The sequence below is a fragment of the Lactuca serriola genome, chromosome 6, assembly GCF_051521515.1.
Source record: "Lactuca serriola cultivar US96UC23 chromosome 6, Lser_US96UC23_V15, whole genome shotgun sequence".
Taxonomy (NCBI): domain Eukaryota; kingdom Viridiplantae; phylum Streptophyta; class Magnoliopsida; order Asterales; family Asteraceae; genus Lactuca; species Lactuca serriola.
In genome coordinates, this window is record NC_136413.1 from 9,263,117 (window position 1) to 9,283,658 (window position 20,542).

Consider the following 20,542-nt stretch of genomic DNA (forward strand, 5'->3'; position numbering starts at 1 on the left):
AAGTACGAACGATTAAATAGAAATTTTATTTGAATTTGAAATTGAAATAAGTGAAAATTATGAGAAAAAAATATGCAAAAAATAAATTAATTAAAATTTTGAGTTTAGTATGTACTAAACAGGTTAATTATAACAAAATATTAAACATAAAGGTTTAAACTGTAAATTTATTTGGAATTGAATTTGAAATTTAAAATTTGATAATCATTATGGTAAGTTTAATTTATGGAAAGTAAATCAATGATATATTGAAAATGAAAATTAAAGTAATAACAAATGAAAAATAAATATATTTCAAATTATGACAAAATGACATGTGATATGAGAGAAGGACATGTGGCAAAGTCATTTTCATTTATTAGAGTAGATAACAAAAGGAATTAATTAAATGGAAAAAATAAAAAATAATTATATAAAAAGAAAAATTGTCATTTTATCTGAGTTAACAAACTTAAACAATAGTTGTTAAAATACAAATTATTATTTAGGAAGAAAAACTATTATGTAGGAATCTAACTCCCACAATAAAACCCTCAATTAAAGATTATTTTTACAAGTTAAATTTTTTTGACATTAAACGAAAAAATGCAACTCACATATACAATTTTTGGAATTTTATCGAACCATAAAAATTATTGATGATTAGTGTCCCATTGTTTTCTTTTGTTTGTTTTTATTTGTCATTTTGTTTTTCTCGCAAATGAACCCAAAACGTCAAACTTTAGACAGTTGGACCCTAAGTTAAGCCATGTTTTATTGGAGATTTGGACATATTTGCTTGAACGTTGGAGAAAGAGGATTTTGAAAATAATCATAATAATAGTAATAATAATAATAATGATAAATAAAGCCACCCGTATTTGACCAACGACCATGTAAGACACGTGAACCTCCAACATCCAGAAGCTGACAAATAACGTCCTTCATATTGTGGAAATTAACATAACACCAATGCCCCTAAAATCACCATTCTGCGATCGTGTGTCAAAATTCAAATGGCAAATGAAGTTATGTTGTTGAATATAAATAGTATATACTGATTATGAAGAATAGTAAATAAAATATTATTAGAAACGAAAGGGAGTTAACGTAAAGATAGGGTGTCAAGTTGAAAACTATGTAAAGTACAAGGACAAAATTTGTTATTCAATTAAACGGTTTCACATCATCAAATTAAATTTCAAATGGAACTTCCTTCTTTTAAGCAGAAATCGCGTGAAAGGCCAAGCCGCCTTTGTGTTCTTATTGTTCTTATTCTTCTATCGAAATCTGAAACCCCCTTCTCTCAATAGTCAATTTTCAATCTTTTATTTCTACTCAAATATTCGTCGCCATCTTCTTCTTTACTACTCAATTTTGACTGAGGTCTTCTGAATCTTGGATAAAAAAAACAAGTTTCTGAGACCAATCAATCAAAAGTTTTGCGGAAAATGACTTGGATTTTCTCATTATTCAATGGGCCATCAGGGTTTTCAGCAAACTCTAAAGCTGAAGATGTTACCAATGGAATCGATGGAGCTGGCCTTACCGCCATTGTTACTGGTAATCTTCTTCTCTCTAGCTTTGCTTCTCTTAAATCGCCATTGTTACTGGTAATTTTCTTCTCTCTAGCTCTGTTTCTCTTAAATGTGTCAAAAGGTTAATGCTCGAAAAGTTCAAAGATTGGCTTTACATAGTGATTCTAGAAATTTCCTTTTTGCTTTCCCATTGTTAATTTATATCTCAAACGCGTTCTTGTGAAATTTCTTGTTATCAGTTCTGGACCATATCAATCTTTCAATCTATATGATCGTTTAATTGGGCAATTGAATATCATAAAAAAAGGGGGTTCTTTGAAATGGTTTCTATAGAATCAATTTGTGATCTGATCATGATTCTATTGCATATTTCATCTTACAAGTCAAACTTCTTACTGTAATTGAAGCTTTGTGGATGGTGATTGTGATTGCAAATTTTTTGGTTATTTTTACTTTATGAGTAATTCATCATTTTATTTTTAAAACGCGACTGCATAAAATAGAACTAGTTTTTTGACCAAAAGATATAAAAATTATATAAATAATAACTAATATCACGAGGCCATTTTTTTATGTTTGATTCTATTCTTTAAGTGAAAATCGTATATGATGAGAACAAATAAAAAATGCAACTACTTTTCTTGCAACTTTTAACCATGACAGTTTCTTAAACCTATTAAATTCATGATGACAATTTTTCAACTATCTTTTAACAATAAACTTTACAAATCATTAACATAACAAGACTCTTATAATATATATAAATCCACCAATTCCTTCTGTTATATCACTAATCTTGCAACAAATTTGTGAATATTTAGGAGCGTCAAGTGGTATTGGCTTAGAAACAGCCCGTGTTCTTGCCTTACGTGGGGTCCACGTGGTGATGCCAGTCAGAAACGTGGAACTTGGTCAAAAAGTCAAAGCAAGCATTTGTGAGAAAATCCCAAATGCCAAAATCGATGTAATGGAGTTAGATTTAAGCTCACAGGCATCTGTAAGGGATTTCGCATCTCAATACATTTCAAAGGATCTTCCTTTAAACATCCTAATGTATAAAACCAATTCCTTCATCAAGATTTCAAGATTCCAATTCTTGAAAGTTGCATTTTTGACTTTATTTATGTCTCTTTTATAAAGTCTCAATGCAGGAATCATGTCTCCTCCATTCACTCTTTCAAAAGACAACATAGAATTGCAGTTTGCAACCAACCATATTGGTATGTCAATGTTAATGACTTAATGTTTATTAAACACAAAAAAGAAAGATAATGTAAAATGAAAATGCTCTTTAGTAAAACATGTTCTTATGTTTTTGTTTTGTTTTAGGTCATTTTCTTTTGACAAATTTGTTGTTGGATACAATGAAAAAAACTTCAAGTAAAACCCAAAAAGAAGGAAGGATAGTTGTTGTTTCATCTGAGCTTCAGAAGATGGCATACCCTGAGGGAATTAGGTTTGACAAGATCAACGATGAAAAGAGGTATTTTATTATTATTATTATTATTATAACATAATTCATAAAACAAATAATTCACTTGATTTTCTTGATTTCAGCTATAGTGCTTTTCATGCTTATGGGCAATCAAAGCTTGCTAATGCATTACATGCTAAGGAGCTATCAAGGTGCCTGAAGGTGATTGCTTTTGACTTTTTTCTTAGATAAAAATACAAACTTTTTTTTGACCCATGAATTTAATATACTTTTACTTTGGTGGAATCAGGAAGAAGGTGTGAATGTGAGTGTGAATTCATTACACCCTGGAGTTATTAAAACCAATCTTTTACGTAACCAAGGATTTGTGGCGTCAATATTAAGCAAGATAGCTTTTAGTCTGTTGAAAAATATCCCACAAGGAGCTGCAACTACATGCTATGTAGCTTTGCATCCACAAGTGAAGGGTGTTAGTGGAGAGTATTTTGCTGATTGTAACATATCAAAAGCAAGCAAATATGTAGATGATTCAGAAATGGTTAAGAAGTTGTGGGATTTCAGTTTGGAGTTGACTGAATCAAGGTGAGACTATAAGGTTTTTATTTCTTGGTGCCTTGATTTTGTTTTGATAATGCTTGTTTGTTTGTTGGTGTGTTTGTATTTTAGACTTTTACTACATTGGAACAATGATTGTTGATGTTTATTGTAATTATTGTCAAGTTTATATTGAATGAAAGATGAATTTTGTTTTGACAATGCTAGAAGGGGATAGATTATAGATATCCTCTCGTATGGTTAGTTTGAAATAGTGAATTGAAACACTTTAGAAATTAGCAAAAGTCCCACAAACTTTAAATCTTTCAACAAACCAAAAGTATGTGTTAAAAGTTTATATCAAGGTGTAACAATCAAATGAGACAGTGTAAAGTATTTCAACCGGTAAAGGCGACACAAAGTTACATTTGACAACATCCACTAATCTTCTCTAATAAGTGGTTGTATATATTCTCATGATACGAAATTATTTTGGGCAAGAACATTAGGAATGAGACCAAATGTAGTGCAGTGGGGAACGGTCTCATTGAGTAAGACTGTAACATATGTACACTAATACGACCGGGTAGTTTGAGTTGGAGGTTGTGATCGAACACTCAAACCGGGGTAGAGGAATCATCCAGGTGACTGATTACACCATAGATGACAATGTGCGGTTTCAACTAGAGGTACTGATCGATCACTTAAACTAGATTGGATAAGCCCTGGAGGTGACCGATTACCACGTAGGTGGCAATATAAGATGCAAATGGAAAATGTGTGGCTAGGTCTATCATTGATACAACCGCTAGAAGCTCTTTTTTGTAGTCCGGTCGAACCAAAATTGAAGGAAAAAAGGAATCAGTTGCCGTAAGATTTTTTAGTCGATCAATAGTTCATTCATGTCCATAGGATGTGCTCGATCACAAGTTCATCGAACCCCTTCCGAATCCATTTTTGTTGGCATTTGCACAACCCCTCCCTTTTGCGCACAAGAGACATGACATTTATGCTATAAGCCTTGCAAGGCTAATTTAACACCCCATTTTTTTTATGGTTTTGAAAAAAACTAGTTTTTCAAATATTTTGCGATAACAAGCCATAATTTACCAAAGTATGGTCCCGCACAAAAACAACATCATTTTGTTTCAAAACACAACCTACATTGGGTGTTACAACTTACTATCACACCAAAACCATGGTAAAAAAAAAAAAAAAAAAAAAAAACTATTTTAGTCTTCTAACTTCAAAAGTCCACTTCTAAGGCTAGCATCTTCTGATCTTTTATCCTTGAACCTAAGATACGTGGCATAAAAAAATACATAAGATAAAGTTGTATTGTGAGCTACATGGGTTTGGGCATAATTTATTATCAAAACATTTGATAAAACAATCTTTTATTTCAACATACTTCATGCAATGTAATATGTATGTGATGCATGATCACAAACCAAATTAAAACCTTATGGGTCTTTCTGTATCACGACGGTATACCTGCCATACAATCATTCAGTTATTTATTGATCTAAATCTTATGGTTAATCGTAAAAATAACACCCTATCAACCTTAACAAAATAGGAAGAACGGATCAAATTATTAAGTTATCGCTAAACATCTACTTCTTGAAGGGAAGTACATTCCAAATAGAGTATTCCTTTATCCCGTTCTTAGGATATCATGTGTAATGCCAAGTTTTCTGGTATGTTCTTAAAATTCTTGTTTAAAGCTATTGGATTCTCGGTGGCCACGATGTGGTGAATGAGTCCCCACGACGTGGTCATGGTCTGAGTTTGCATGAAGATTAAGTTGGAGTCACGGCGTGACAGTATATTGGTCACGACATGGCCTCTATTTAATGGGAAACCCTAATTTTCGGGGTTTGTGCCTCTAATGAACGTGAATATTGGCAACCTTGTAATTAGTTGGGCAAATGAAATCTAAAGTAGTATTTGTAATATTCCTTCTATTTTTTTTTTTTTTTGTAATTTTAATTAGTTAATCTTCTTGGAATATTCTCTTATACTTTATTATGGTTATTTAATAAAAGTTGATGCTTTGATGCCAAGTATCATGTCACATACATAGTGTCTTTTTAACTATATAACCTCTTATATTTCCATCAGTTTTATTTTAATTTTGATTCATATATTCCAACCAATACATCAAGTAAATTTCTATATATGTTATTTGGCGGCCACAAAATTAGCCTATTTATCTTTCCTCTACATCAAGTTTATAGCTCTTTGGATGCTAATTGTTATGGCCTCGAATTCCGTTCGTTTGTCTGTCCGTTTGCAATGTATGTTAAGTTTTCAACCACGAACCATACGCTCACGCACACTTTCTTTTCGGGCTTTGTAGTTTTCATGCTCTTGATTACGCTATTTTTGAATTTCTATACGGTTGTGGTGGGTGTGTGTGATTTTAAGTAGGCCTGACAATCGGGTTGGGTTCGAGTTGGCGGGTCAGGAAACATAAATTCAACCTAACTCATATAATATACGGATTGGCGGGTCACGGGTTGGTGGGTTGGAAACCTCAACCCAACCATATAACCCGTTTAAGTATATATGTGTTCGCGGGTTCAAAAATTAGTGGTTCGAACTCAAACCATATAACTTGTTTAATATATAAGCAACATATTTTCAAAAATGAGGTTTTTTCAAAGTAAAGTCATAAAGTGAATAAATTAATTAACATAAAAAAAATAAAAAAAAATAAAAACGTTTTCACATAAATTCATAAAATCATTAACATCCAAATAAAATTGAAAAATGAAAACATTCATACAAAGTGGACGTTCTCTTCCTTCGTGACTCGTGAGTATCTAATAATAACAACATTTGTTTTTTCTTTTTTTATTAGGGCATTGTAAACGCAGACTAGCCACATACGAATACAAAATAAATACAATGATACGAAATATTATGAATACGGAAGATAATCAGATTGCATTAATAATTAGATATATCTATTTTTTAAATGTAATATGTTTGTGTGTGTGTGTGTGTGTGTATATATATATATATATATATATATATATATATATATATATATATATACAGGTTAGCGGGTTGACCCATGAACCCAAACAGGTAACCCAACCCAACCTATGAAATAAACGGGTTGATGGGTCAAAAATCTCAACCCAAACCCGTCTATTTTCGGATTGGGTCAGTGTCGGATTACGAGTTGGGTTGAGAGTTGCCCCCTAATTTTAGGTGAAGAACCCTAAAAGGAAGCAAACAAATATTTGCAAGTACTTTAAGTAGTTTTCCATAGGTGGTTTCTCTGTTAATTTTATGGAGGAAATTGCTTGTAACTTGTGAGATGAAATTACACTTATATTTTAATAAAGGGAAAATGATTTATCAAGGTAATTAACTTTCTGGTATGTTCACATCTGGGTAACTATTTATTTTTTGTATACATCCAGGTAACAAACTTGTTGGAAGTGTTCACATATTCCCATTATAACTTGTTGTAGCAGGTTACATCCTAGATGTGAACACTTTCAATAAATTCGGTACCTAGATGTGTACAAAAAAAATAGTTACCCAAATATGAACAAAACGAAAAGTAAGAGTAAATTATACGAATAGTCCCTGTGGTTTGGGGGAATTTGTGTTTTTGGTCTCTAACTTATTTTTTTTTAACTCGGATGGTTCATACTAATTATTTTTGTTGCGCGTTTGGTCTTTGTCTTACCTAAAAAGACTATTATGCTCTTATTAATTAAACTTTTAATTAATTTTCTTATTTATGTATTTATTTTTTATATTCTTAAAAAAAATTAATAGACCCCACATATCTGTATCTCCTCGGATGATCCCTAATGTTAATTTTTTAATTAATTTATTTTTTTAACGTGGATAATCCCTACTATTTATTTTTGTTACGCATTTGGTCATCGTCTTACCTAAAAGACTATTGTACACTTATTAATTTATTTTTTAATTAATTTTCTTATTTATATATATATTTTTTTTATATATTTAAAAAAATAAATACGACAGGGACCAAACACGCAACAAAAATAATCAGCAGGGACCATTCGAGTTAAAAAAAATAAGTAAGGGACCAAAAACAAAAATTTCCCCAAACCACAGGGACCATTCGTGTAATTTACTGTTATATTTCATTTTGTTTATATTTGGGTAACTATTTTTTTTGTACACATCTAGGTTAGGAACTTGTTGAATTGTTTATATTTGGGTAACTATTTTTTTTGTACACATCTAGGTTAGGAACTTGTTGAAAGTGTTCACATTTAGGATGTAACCTCCTATAGCAGGTCATAATGGGCATATGTGAACACTTCCAACAAGTTTGTTACCTGAATGTGTACAAAAAAAAAAGATAGTTACCCAGATGTAAACATACGGAAAAATTAATTACTTTGATAAGTCATTTTCCTTTTAATAAATCATCTAAAGATTGGTTGTTGGAATGTTGGATTATAAATAAACTTGGGTTAATTAAATTGAATAAATTAAAGGAAAAGTTCCGTTCCCTGTCAGGTTTAAATTAATTATGTTTTCAAGTTTAAATGAATTTGTAATCTTAATGTCTGACACTGATAGAAATAGAACAAGTTTTTGTTTTCCATACGCTGGGTAAGTGTACCATGACTGCCTTCTGCTTTGGAGTGATTAATTACCCATCAAAGAGTTAGAGTATAACAAAAATGGACAGATCAAATAACCTCATAAAGTTACATCCTTTATAATCTTGTTAACCACTGTTTTAACTTTTTGGTATGTGTATATGCTAAAAATTCTTCTCTTTAAAGGTTCTTGATGGTCCTTTTCTCAAATCCGCTAATTGCTAGACTAACATAGTATTAGGAGACCTTCGATGGTGGTTCCAAGTTGTTGTTGCTGCTGCTGCTTAGAAACTGCACGATTCTCTCCATCCGATATCTATTGGTCTCCAGGATACCAACCAGCTCAGCTTCAAGTTTCGCTTCCTCTGGGTCTTCAGGTTCACCAACCTGCATATTAGAGATAACTCATAGTATTTTGCTAAAAAGAACAAAACCCAAAATCCGGGCTCCATTACCCTCCTCAAAGATCTTAGGGTTTTCAGAACCTCAGCCAACTCAGCTTCAGCTTCCTTGGCACTTTTCACATGTTCCGAAATCTGCGTAGGTTATCAAAACATACATCATCTGATCTGATAATTCATAGAAAAACATCAACTTTCCCCAAACTCTACGACTCAAATTTCACCGATCGATGCAATTAAACAAACTCTAGGAGTGTGTGACGAGACCTGGCCACGCAAATATGCAGCTTGTTGCCCAACAACGCTTTCTGCTGTTTCCTCTCTGGTACAGGAGGAGGACGCCATCAAACAAAAAGAGATGTAACAAAGGTTGATTAATTATTTCACTATTCAATTAACAATGGAATAACTTACACCGGTAACATAAAACAACTTCAACAAACCTAGCCGTAGTAGACGCCATCAGTTCGCCTTCTTCCAAATCGCTCCAAACCAACCCAAACCCTAGCTTTCACCAACACTCACGGTATATATAACTACGTGTAAAATTTTGGGTTTCTGTAAAAAAAAAAATACCCGAAATCGGACTAATTCGGTTTTCGGGTATTCGGGCTTGAGGTCGGGTCGAATAATTATTGGGTATATCCGAAAATTTCTTAAGTGTCGCTTTTTGATCTTTTTTTTTTACATGTTAATTGGTGGAGAAAATTTGAACAATAACCAAAAAAGGCAGGGGTGAGCATAATAACCGAAAAACTGAACCATAACCAAATTAACCGATATAACCGAACCATAATAACCAAACTGTTTTAAAAACCGTTGGTTCGATTTCTAATTTTTGTTAACCGATAACAAACGATTCGGTTATGGTTTTATAGGTTAACCGAACCATTATTAACTGAACCGCTAATTTTATATTTTAATACATCAAAATTATGGATTATATATAAAATAATATTGTCAAACTTATTTAAGACCCATTAAAATTTCAAAATATATTTCATTAATCCTCACATATCAGGAGACGAACATGCAATCAAACCATCAAAGGATGATCACGCAGATCATGCAGACACACACAATTTTCCAATCATACATTGAGTTAGATTATTGATTAATGTTGTAATTCTTAATCGGCTAATTCTATAATTTGTAAACATTATTCACGATTGTTTAGACTTTATGGTTCTATTCGAAGGATTTTTTTTAATTTATAATCAAAACTTTTAGGTAAGTTAAGTTTTTGGTTCTTCTTCACTTTGTGATATATTAAGAATGTATTTTTTTAATTTTCTTTTTTTATTTACCTTTTTTGACTTAATCACATTGAATGTATATGAGTGATTGGTTTTTTTTTTTATCCAGATAACACGTAATATAAATATTTAGCTATTTTATTTTATAGTTTTTTATTTAGAGAAATTTAAAAAAAAATAGTCATTTACACTAATGACATTACAAAAATAGCCAAAAAAAATCGAAATTACAAAAATAGCCAACGATTTCGCAGATGGAGATGCCCCATCTGCGAAATGAGCTTCTCATCTGCAAAAGTACAAGCACCTAAAGCACAGCTGTGCTTTAGGTGCTTGTACTTTCGCAGATGAGAAGCTCCATCTGCGAAATGGAGCCTCACCTGCGAAATACCCTCGTTTTTGACTATATAAACGTTTTTTTTCTCCATTTTTCACCCTTCTCTACACAAAAACTCTTTTTATCTTTGGGCTTCTCTCGGAATTTTGGCTTAGTTTTTGAAGAAAATGGAGGATTATGTCAACAATCCCGCAAATATGGTTAGATTTTAACTCTTTTAATGTTTAAAATTATTTTTTATTTTATCAGTTGGTGTATTATTTAGTGTTAAAAAAAAGGGTAATTTTGTTGTGTTTGATAGTTTTAATATTTCTTTAGTATACTTGAAGTTTAAATGCTATTTTGTTAGTGTTTGTTTGAATGTACAAGTAGAGACTGCGTAGATAATGTTTACAATTTGTTATTTTAGTTGTTTGTTTAGTTGTTGTATAACCTGAAAACTTGTATATTCTTATCGTATAATTGTTTATATAAAACGAAAAATAGTTAAATTATAGTATGTGCAAAATAGTCGTTTGTATATATATTTGTCGTATAAGTATAACATTTGTATAAGTTGAAAATTTGTCATATATATATATTGTTAGAAATTGTTTGTGTTTGTCGTATAAGTTGAAAATTTGTATAAAGTTGTTGTCGTATAAGTTGCGAAATTGTTAATTTGGTTGCCGTTTTATTTGAAAAATTGTTTGTTTATATGGTTATAAAATGTTAGTTTTAATTAGAAAGATAAAAGTTATTTATATATTTGTCGTTTAAGTTGAAAATTTGTTTAATAAAATGTTTTTATAATTATGTATGATATTGTTTTTTATTGTAAATATATTTGTTGTATAACTTGGAAAATTGTTTATATATGTGTATGTTATTGTTTTTTATCAGAAATATATATATTAGTAATTAAGAAATTGTATTTGCATTACTAATTGTTTATGTACTTATTGCAGTTCGTAATCATATATTTTAAAAAGAAAATATTTTTTAGTTCTCTAATTTGTTTTTGTGTTTTTTTTTTGCAGCATAATTTAAGTTTTATCAATACGAAAGCCTTTGCGAACTTAAAAGGTTCGGGCGGTAACATATGGGAAGTATTTGAAGTTTTAGATGATGACAGACGTGCCATTTTCAGAGATACTGTCTTTGGTTATTTTATTGATGTCCCTCGTTTACAAGGGGACGCATTATTGTTTCATAAAATGTTCCATCATCAGATCCGGTCGGACCCTGTTTTATCTCAAGATGGAATAAAACGATTATATTTTCGAGTAGGCAATACGAAAATGGTTTATGGGCCGAAAGAGTTTTTTTGATTACCGGCTTCAATTTTGGGGAGTATCCAAAAAACATTGGGAGAAAAGGGTCGGAAAAATTATTAAGCAGTAAAAAAAGGTGTTTATTGTAACATGGCAACCTATGTCCGTTTCCTCCATAGAACCACAAAAAGCAAGGTGGTTCAAGCTCTTTGGACCTCAAAAGGTCCAGATCTAGAGTTTAGCACTCAATGGGACACTATACTCAACTAAACAAGCCATAAAAAGGTATAGAAAACCGTAAATTCAATGCCCTTAAGCAAAACAGAAGGATAGGATCGAATAGCTACCTCAAACTTGAAGATCCAAGTTGAAAACCCACTGAAATGCAATCCTCTTGACCTCCCTTTGCTGGAAACACTTTCTCCTTGCAAAATCACACCAAAAATGATCAAAATAGCTCAATCTCTCTCACAACTCGCTCAAGCTCTCTAGGGTTTCTCTCTCAGGATTGGTAGCCGCAAATGGAGGCCATAAAGGCCTTTAAATAGGGCACAGACCCCGAGAATTAGGGTTTCAATCCACAGCGCGGACTCGTCGAGTCCACCCTTTCCAACTCGTCGAGTCCGTTCATTAATCCAGTCAGCAATCGCGGTCCTACTCGACGAGTGTACGACTCAAATCTTCGAGTCCCTCTCTTTTTCTCAGAAATAAAATGATAAAATATAATACCGGGAAATCCGGATGTTACAGCAATGATTGTTGATGTTTATTGTAATTGTTGTGAAGTTTATATTGAATGAAAGATGAATTTGGTTTTGATAATGTTAGAAGGGGATCATGTGACGCTGAAGGGGAGAGATATCTCTCTCATAAGATTAGTTTGAAATAGTGATGTGAAACACTTTAGATATTACTTTTAACAACTATATAAGTAATTAAACTATTGAAAATTCCCGCAAACTTTAAATCTTTCAACAAACCAAAAGTATCTATATGTATATTAATTTATTAACATTTAAGCTGAATTTCAAGTATCTAGCAAATTACCAATACTCAAGTTTAGATCAGACTTTCCTAATTTAGCATACCATGAACTATATGCTTTATCTTGAACATTTAATGTTAGAAAACATGTTTCCACTACTCATTTTCATCTTTATCGTCAAGATTTATACTCATATTCTTTTTGCTATGTGTTTTATATCATCCTAACTACCTTTTGAAATCAAGAATCAATCAATTTGATGTGTTTAATCCCGACTTACATAGACTCAAATATACGATCTTGGCTTGTTGGGTATCAAAATTATCAAAACCTAAAAACATGCCATTTTCAAAATGGCATACAAATGTCATTTTTTCATTATCTCATTTATTGTCTAAACTACACATTCAACTATTATAACACATTTATCCTCAAACATAGGATGTCGGGTATCAAAATTATCAATAAAAAACTAACATGTCATAATAACATAACTTTTCATTTTAACTCCAATGTCTTTTTGCAATACTACACACACATTATTCTTCACTTTAGCTCGTACATTTCCATTTTTCATTAACTTCACATTATATGAAACACAAATTCACTTGTTGTCTTATACAAGATTAACAAAATACATATGCTAAATGTTATCCAAACTTCTAGGATGTTGCTCCTAAAAAGCCTTTTGACTTATATACTCGTTTATTTTTCCTCGTGGCACCTATGTGGGAAGCCTTAAAAACCCATTCTGCTTTTATATCTAATTATTCCAACTTCCTATTTTAAAGATTAATTATTCATTGTAATATGTATCACTGAGGAAATATGTATCCCAATTTTTAAAAAATGGGCACATTTAGTGATGTTAAATTGAAGTTCGATGGCAACTAGCTGGAGATGCCACATGGCGGTGTGTCACTAAATATAATGTTGATCCTCTGGTTTGATTAATTACTATTATTGTCTAGTTTGATTGATTATAATTTATTGTTTGATTGATTACTTTATTACTATAATTTATTGTTTGATTGATCAATCAATTTCTTTATTTGGCTGTTAGTACAAGCTCACATGTGTATGTTGGTGGAAAAGTGAATTTCCTATAGTGAAAAGTGAAACCAAGAATCTTGTAAAACCCCAACAAGAATTCATCTAAAAACATCATCTTCTTCCTTCCATTATCTTATAAGGATTAACAAACTACGCAGAAGAAATAAATTAAACCCTTTGAGAGAATTAATTTACACACCTTTATTAAATCCATAACTATGATAACTTATCTATATGTATACTAATTTATTAACATTTCAATTTCAAGTATCTAGCAAATTACCAAAACTCAAATTTAGATCATACTTTCCTAATTTAGCATACCATGAACTATATTATAATGCCCGTGTTTCCAGGCAATGCATTTTCGTTGATGTAATAGTTTAGGTTAACCCTTGTAACTTTTTTTAAGTATTAATGATGAAATATTTGAGTATTATGTGAATTATGTGTATTTGTGTGCTTATTACTTAATTATAAAGATATAATTAATAAAGGATAAAAATAAGCGTCAAAATTAAAGTGTGAGATAAGCCCGATATTTTTACATAAAGTTGTAGTGGTCGAAACAAGGATTTCGGAGATATAAAGAACGCCGAAATCCGAGTTATAACGAAGAAGTTATGACTTGTCGAAGTTTCGCGACGGAACCGGCATGACGCTGAATGACGTAAAATATGAATTTAAGATAGAGCGGTATCTATCCTTAGTGATCTAAACGAAAGTCGTAGGGTTCGTTAAACCGAGAGCGTGCATAAAAAGAACGCCCAAATCTGACTTCGTATAAGGAAGTTATGATTTTCCAAAGTTTCAACTTAGCAGTATGCAGCCCGAATCCTCGATTTGAGATCGAGTGATTTTTAGCCGACATAATCTAAATGAGAATCGAAGATCTCATCGATAGTAGTGAAACGATAAAAAGACAGACGAAAACGGAGTTCAGATGAAGGAGTTATGAATTTCGAATGGAGTTTAGTCTAAACGAGAGTTGTAGAGCATAATCTCACCTACGCGTAGATATAAAGAACGTCGAAAACGGAGCTCGTATGCGAAAGATATAAATTTCTGAAGTTCGGGGCACGAAAACCGAGCCTGTGTCAGGACTCACGACGTGAGCAGGCCGATTTGACCTTTCAAACCTGCAGACACAAGTGGACGAATGACGAACGCGGTGACCTATCGGGCTCACGACGTGAGCTTTAGAAACTCACGACGTGAGGAATGAAAATCAACCTCCTATAAATAGAAAGCGAGGCCAACCGTTTAAGGTTGCTATTTTCTCTTCTTTCTCTCCCGTTTTACCTCGATTTACGTACAAGGAATACCCCGAAGCCCTGGTGATCATCCCGAGACCCGAAGCAAGTCCCGAAGCTCGAAGATCCTGAGAAGAAAAGAGTTTCCGAGCCGAAGCTCTGCCCACGAGAAGCCCGGTGTGTGAATTGATTCCGGTTTCACCGAAGAATACTACTCTTAGAGCCGTAGTGTTGTCCGATCATCTTCTGATCAAGTGAGTGTGTAGTTACTTTCTTCTAACACATAACTATGAAGTATTTTATACGAAATACGTGTTATGTGTATATTTTGTTGTTATATGTGTGAATGTATATTCACTTTCTTCTATCTCATAGATATGATTTATTCTCTATGAAATACATGTTATGTGTGTGTGTGCCTCATCTGTTATGTGGAATATGTATAGAATGAGAATGCTATACAGGTTTTAAACTATGTATGAAACTATATATTTTATCTACTAATATGTTGGGTAGAACATGGGTAGATAGTCGATGCGTGATAAACAGATGAGAGGCCTCGATGATGTTGTTGATCTAGTTATTCAGCGGAGTATGGATAACGACCACAGACTCTTTCTAGACAGTCCTGTGGAACGCTAGCATGTTCATAACCTGTAGGTGTTGTGAACGATGTGTTCACCGGTGTACTCTATCCCCCTCATGGTTGCCTTTAGGATATCTATTGTTGAGGAAACCCCTTAGCAATAATGTCCGTCTCGATGAAAATCCTAGATTAGGTCCCTTGAGATAGATGTTGTTTTAGGGACATAAAGTGAGGATAACGGGAATGGGTAATCGGGTTATTGTTGGTTGGTGAAATTAAATATAATTATTTATTGTGGGTTGAAAACCCTATATGCTCACCAGGCTCCCAAGCCTGACCCACTCAGTTTATTTGTATTACAGGAAGTGGCGCAAGGGCATAAGATGGATGAATCATCGAGTTGTTTTGTTTACAAGTCTATATATGTATATATTCGTTGAATGACTCGTAATGTTATCGTTTATGTTTTATGGTCTGTATCGGAACATGACATCCCGAGTTTTGATTATATAATGAAAATGCATCTCTTGATGAAATGCTTTGATAAATATTATTTTATCATATTTTGTTTTGGAAACAAATTCCGCAACTCTTTTAAATCAAAAGGATTTACTCTGAAATTATTTTAAAAAACATAAATGAAATCGGTTTTTTCTGGCCGTGATTTTGAGGATGTCACATATATGCTTTATCTTGAACATTTAATGTTAGAAAACATGTTTTCACTACTCATTTCATCTTTATCATCAAGATTTCTACTTTTATATATATATATATATATATATATATATATATATATATATATATATATATATATATATAACCCATGGTTCACATGTTACCTTTCAATTCTTCCATTAGAGTGAACTCAAGTTATAGAAATGTGACCTACACTTAATCCAAGTAGATGGTGAAAAATTTTGCCTTTTTCCTTTCAAATTACTTGAATAACCTTCAATTTGAGCTTAAGAACTGTAAGCAACATTCTCCCTTGTTCTCTGGAGCTTAGATAGAGTTTTAAGAATGTTTGAGAAGGTTATAGGACACCATGGACCGAATTAATCTTTCTAACAATTAATTTTTCATTGGTCAAGTTACACGGGCCGTAATTTCTATTCCTAGAAAAACATAGGCCGTGTTTTGCTCTAGACTTTCCTATTTAGGCAACGTACTTTCCTAAGCTCATGCATAATTTTTTTTTTCAACTTCAAACATTCATAACTTTCTCACACAAACTCATCTTAGGTTGATTCTTTTTGCTTTGTGGTCTATATCATCCTAGCTACATTTTAAAATCAAGAATCAATCAATTTGATGCATTTAATCCCGACTTACATAGACTCAAATATAGGATATTGGCTTATTGGGTATCGAAATTATCAAAAAACTACACATTCAACTATTATAACACATTTATCCTCAAACATAGGATTGTGGGTATCAAAATTATCAAATTATCAATAAAAAAAAAAAACTAACATGTCATAATGACATAACTTTTCATTTTAACTCCAAATGTCTTTTTGCATTATCTCAACTACACATTCAACTATTATAACACATTATTCTTCAGTTATGCTCGTGCATTTCCATTTTTCATTAAGTTCACATTATATGAAACACAAATTGACTTGTTGTCTTATACAAAATTAACAAAATAAATATACTAAATGTTGTCTAAACTTCTAGGATGTTGCTCCTAAAAAGCCTTTTGACTTATATAATTATTCAACTTACTTTTATATCCATTTATTCCAATTACCTCCTCATTTTAAAGATTAATTATTCATTCTAATTCCATTTTGGGTATATAATACACCAAAAGGAATGTATAGGAAATATATATAACCTATTTTTTCATAATGAACCAGGTTCTGAATTTGTTTTTCCAAAATTGAGAAAATCCTAATTTTTAAAAAATGGGCACATTTAGTGATGTTAGATTGAAGTTCGATGGCAACATGCTGGAGATGCCACATGGTGGTGTGAGGGCTTTGTAATTTTTACACGCCGTGTCATTGAATGAATATAATGTCGATCCTTTTTCTGTATTATCACAACGACAGTAAATCTCTAGTATCCTCTGGTTTGATTACATTAAATATAAAGTCGAATCCTTTCTCTGTTATCATAACGACAGTGTAAATCTCTATTATTGTCTGGTCTGATTGATTACTTTATATAATTTATTGTTTGATTGATCCATCAATTTCTTTATTTGGCTGTTAGTACAAGTTCACATGCGTTTGTTAGTGAAATAGTGAAAAGTGGAACCGAGAATCTCGTAAAACCCCAACAGGAATTCATCTAAAAACATCATCTTGATCTTCCTTACATTGTCTTACACAGAAGAAAGAAATTAAACCCATTGATTTGAGAGAATAATTTACACACATTTATTAAACCCACAATTGAATCAAGAACAACACAAACCATAATAACCAAATCCAAAGAAATATTAAAAAAAAAAAAAAAAAAGAATTTAAGATCTACTCTTGAAGGGAATTGCTCTGATAACTATCTGATGATACACAGCAGCAAGTGCAGCTCCAATGAAGGGTCCAACCCAAAAGATCCACTGCAAAGACATATCAACAAACAACCATAAATTAGCTAGTCTTGTAAAAATGCAATCTTGATGAATATTATCGAGTAAAAATCAAATCTTGATGAACAATTTGAACTTTAAAGGTAATTATACATACATGGTCATCCCAAGCATGGCTCTTGTTGTATATTATGGCAGCTCCAAGACTTCTTGCAGGGTTAATACCAGTTCCGGTGATGGGGATGGTGGCCAAATGAACCAAGAACACCGCAAACCCAATTGGAAGAGGAGCCAAAATCTACAATAAACACATTCAAAATTAATTCAAGATAAAAATCTCACCTTTTCTAAAGTGAATATCTGTATATAATTCAATAGTCAATGGAGTGAGTTGCATACAGGGACATGGGAGTCTCTGGCGCTTCTTTTAGCATCAGTTGCAGAGAACACGGTGTAAACAAGCACGAAAGTGCCAACAATCTCAGCACCAAGACCATCACCCTTGGTGTAACCATGGGCGACGACATTAGCACCACCGCCTAACGTCGTGTACTGCGCATCACCCTGAAACCCTTTCACAACTCCGGCACCACAGATCGCTCCAAGACACTGCATCACCATGTAGAACACTGCCCTGGTCAACGACAGTTTTCTTGCTAATAGCAAACCGAATGTCACAGCTGGATTAATATGCCCTCCTGTTTGAAGATGAAACGTAGTTTTTAGACGATTTGAAGAAGAAAGAAGATAAAATTAGGGTTCCGGTGGAAAGTGGAAACATACCTGAGATACCGGCGGTGCAGTAGACAAGAGCGAAGATCATACCACCGAAAGCCCACGCGATTCCTTGGATACCCACCGTGCCACATTTCGTCGGAGATTTGACCACACCCATTACAGTCAACACCGAGATGTAGAGGAACAAGAAGGTGGCGATGAACTCTGCGATACCGGCTCTGTAAAACGACCATGACGACAACTCGCCTGGCTCGAAAAACGGCGCCGGTGGTGGCTCCTTGTAGTCTTTATCGGTTTGAGCCGATGTTCCGATGGGTTGCCTCTCGGAAAACTTGTTGGCTCCGAGTCTCACATCTTCTTCCTTGCCCTCCATTGTTGTTGCTGGGAGCTTTTTCTTTTTAATTCTCTCTCTAGTGAGTGGTGATTTTGTGAGGAGTAGTGATAGGGGTTGTGTGGTTTTATAGTTGAAAAGTCAAGAGGATTAATGGGTATTTTTGTTAATTTAATAGTTTTGTTGATTTTGTGATTAATGATTGGTTAATTTGATAATGATAATGTAAGCTTCATGATGTGTAGTGGTTTAATTTAGTCTGTTTATTCCGGAAACAGCAGAGGTATGAAATATGTTGACAGATTCTGAGTTGTTTGTTTGTGTGTTGTGTTGTTATCTATTACAGAGTGTCATCAAATTATTGGTTGTCTTTTTAGTTTAATTGTTAATTATGCCACCCTTTTCATTTTAGTATATTTTAAGTATTACTATTTTATGCACCAAAAAGACAATATTTTGAAATTTTAGCTCACAAAAGGAGGCTTAAACAGTATTAGAACTCAATAAATTATGATCTGGTGTGGGTCATTCTATCACCTTGTTCATAATTATTATGCCAATTTTTTATAATGAGGCATATTTAATGTTATCTTTCTTTGGAAATCAATTCATATAATAAGCATTTGATTTGGTAAAACAACATATTTGGTAAAAAAAAAATATATGTATTATTGTTAATACATTAAAACCATATACTTTTTCTGAAAGTCTAAATTAAGACTTTATGATTTTAGAAAAACTGAACATATTTTTATTGAACCGTTAAATAAACAGGAAAAACTTAACATATTTCATTGAACCATTAAATAAACATTAAATAAACAGTTAGTGTTATTTTTTAAGTGCCTTAAAAGTCTTATCTTATATTTTATGGAAATATAAAGTCTTAAATTAGACAGTTTTTAAAATATATATATATATATATATATATATATATATATATATATATATATATATATATATATATATATATATATATATAAAGATTTTAATGCATATTGAACGAAGATATATTGGATTTTTTTTAAGGTTTGTCCAAAATAAAATGGTAAAATACACGATTCATCCAAACACAATTGGGGTTGCGTTTCATGTGAAAAGTGAAAACTAATAATATTTGAAAACTAATATAGCAAAAACACTCTGTTTGCTTTTAAAATTCATTAAGAAATAAAATTAAAATGATGTTTGATGAGAGCATTTAACCTAACCAGAAAAAATATAAAGCAAAGGCAACGAGTGGCTGAGGCCAATTAGCCGGTGGCCTTTCTGACCGTTGTGGAAAGCGACCGCCCACAAAATTCTGTCTAACAAGTAACAACGGCTCTTTATACAATTTAAAATTACATTATTGCCCTTGCCAGTTTCTTCTACATTCTTCCATCGAAATTCCTTTTTATTTTCTCATTTTTAGTAATACCATGGTGTCTAGGTATGCACAATGTGGCAATTCTTAGATGTACAAAACCCGCTTGGAAGTTTTATGGAAACTTTTAAATAGTTTTAGATTTTAAAATAATAATTATAATCATTTAATATTGTAATGGAAATTATAACATCCATGCTAAATCTTATAACAATATTTAAGCATTAAAACAAGAGTAAATTACATTTTTATTTCTTGACGTTCGATTTTCATAACACTTTTGGTCTAACTATCTTGATTGTTGCAAGTTTTGTCCCTATTTCACACTAAATTAGCATGATT

The 20,542-nt window shown here is 32.2% G+C and overlaps 3 protein-coding genes across 6 annotated transcripts; 1 reads left to right on the top strand and 2 right to left on the bottom strand.

Moving 5' to 3' along the window:
• Positions 1-1,186: 1,186 nt before the first annotated feature.
• LOC145057412 (short-chain dehydrogenase TIC 32, chloroplastic-like) lies at positions 1,187-3,708 on the top strand. The gene is made up of 6 exons (XM_079005244.1): positions 1,187-1,542; positions 2,339-2,570; positions 2,658-2,737; positions 2,847-3,000; positions 3,075-3,153; positions 3,242-3,708. The coding sequence occupies exons 1-6, from the start codon at positions 1,431-1,433 to the stop codon at positions 3,536-3,538; spliced, it is 954 nt and encodes a 317-aa protein (XP_078861370.1). The 5' UTR covers positions 1,187-1,430; the 3' UTR covers positions 3,539-3,708.
• Positions 3,709-8,166: 4,458 nt separating this feature from the next.
• Positions 8,167-9,029, bottom strand: LOC145058115 (uncharacterized). Of its 4 annotated transcripts, none has more exons than XR_013686233.1 (3): positions 8,909-9,029; positions 8,549-8,816; positions 8,167-8,480 (listed from the first exon to the last, which is right to left on the bottom strand). XR_013686233.1 is itself a non-coding variant. In XM_079006033.1 (3 exons), exons 1-3 carry the CDS (start codon positions 8,837-8,839, stop codon positions 8,331-8,333), a joined length of 309 nt encoding a protein of 102 aa, XP_078862159.1. In that variant the 5' UTR covers positions 8,840-8,902; the 3' UTR covers positions 8,167-8,330. The 4 variants fall into 4 exon arrangements, 1 of the variants encoding a protein (XP_078862159.1); XR_013686231.1 differs by having other exon boundaries at positions 8,167-8,629; positions 8,762-8,816; positions 8,909-9,028; XR_013686232.1 differs by having other exon boundaries at positions 8,167-8,629; positions 8,762-8,816; positions 8,938-9,026.
• An 8,468-nt stretch (positions 9,030-17,497) lies between these two features.
• On the bottom strand, positions 17,498-18,942 carry LOC145057495 (aquaporin PIP1-3). The gene is made up of 4 exons (XM_079005351.1): positions 18,549-18,942; positions 18,165-18,463; positions 17,923-18,063; positions 17,498-17,795 (listed from the first exon to the last, which is right to left on the bottom strand). The coding sequence occupies exons 1-4, from the start codon at positions 18,874-18,876 to the stop codon at positions 17,700-17,702; spliced, it is 864 nt and encodes a 287-aa protein (XP_078861477.1). The 5' UTR covers positions 18,877-18,942; the 3' UTR covers positions 17,498-17,699.
• Positions 18,943-20,542: the final 1,600 nt, after the last annotated feature.

Bases quoted from the DNA above. Each gene is read 5' to 3' on its own strand.
- LOC145057412 (XM_079005244.1), top strand. From the start codon at position 1,431: ATGACTTGGATTTTCTCATTATTCAATGGGCCATCAGGGTTTTCAGCA. The intron at 2,571-2,657 runs GTATAAAACCAA...TCTTTTATAAAG, and splicing joins CTTCCTTTAAACATCCTAAT to TCTCAATGCAGGAATCATGT. The intron at 3,001-3,074 runs GTATTTTATTAT...TCTTGATTTCAG, and splicing joins AAGATCAACGATGAAAAGAG to CTATAGTGCTTTTCATGCTT.
- LOC145058115 (XM_079006033.1), bottom strand. From the start codon at position 8,839: ATGGCGTCCTCCTCCTGTACCAGAGAGGAAACAGCAGAAAGCGTTGTT. The intron at 8,630-8,761 runs GTCTCGTCACAC...TAACCTACGCAG, and splicing joins CTGCATATTTGCGTGGCCAG to ATTTCGGAACATGTGAAAAG. The intron at 8,481-8,548 runs GTAATGGAGCCC...TCTAATATGCAG, and splicing joins CCCTAAGATCTTTGAGGAGG to GTTGGTGAACCTGAAGACCC.
- LOC145057495 (XM_079005351.1), bottom strand. From the start codon at position 18,876: ATGGAGGGCAAGGAAGAAGATGTGAGACTCGGAGCCAACAAGTTTTCC. The intron at 18,064-18,164 runs GTATGCAACTCA...TGTTTATTGTAG, and splicing joins CCAGAGACTCCCATGTCCCT to ATTTTGGCTCCTCTTCCAAT. The intron at 17,796-17,922 runs GTATGTATAATT...ATGTCTTTGCAG, and splicing joins GCCATGCTTGGGATGACCAT to TGGATCTTTTGGGTTGGACC.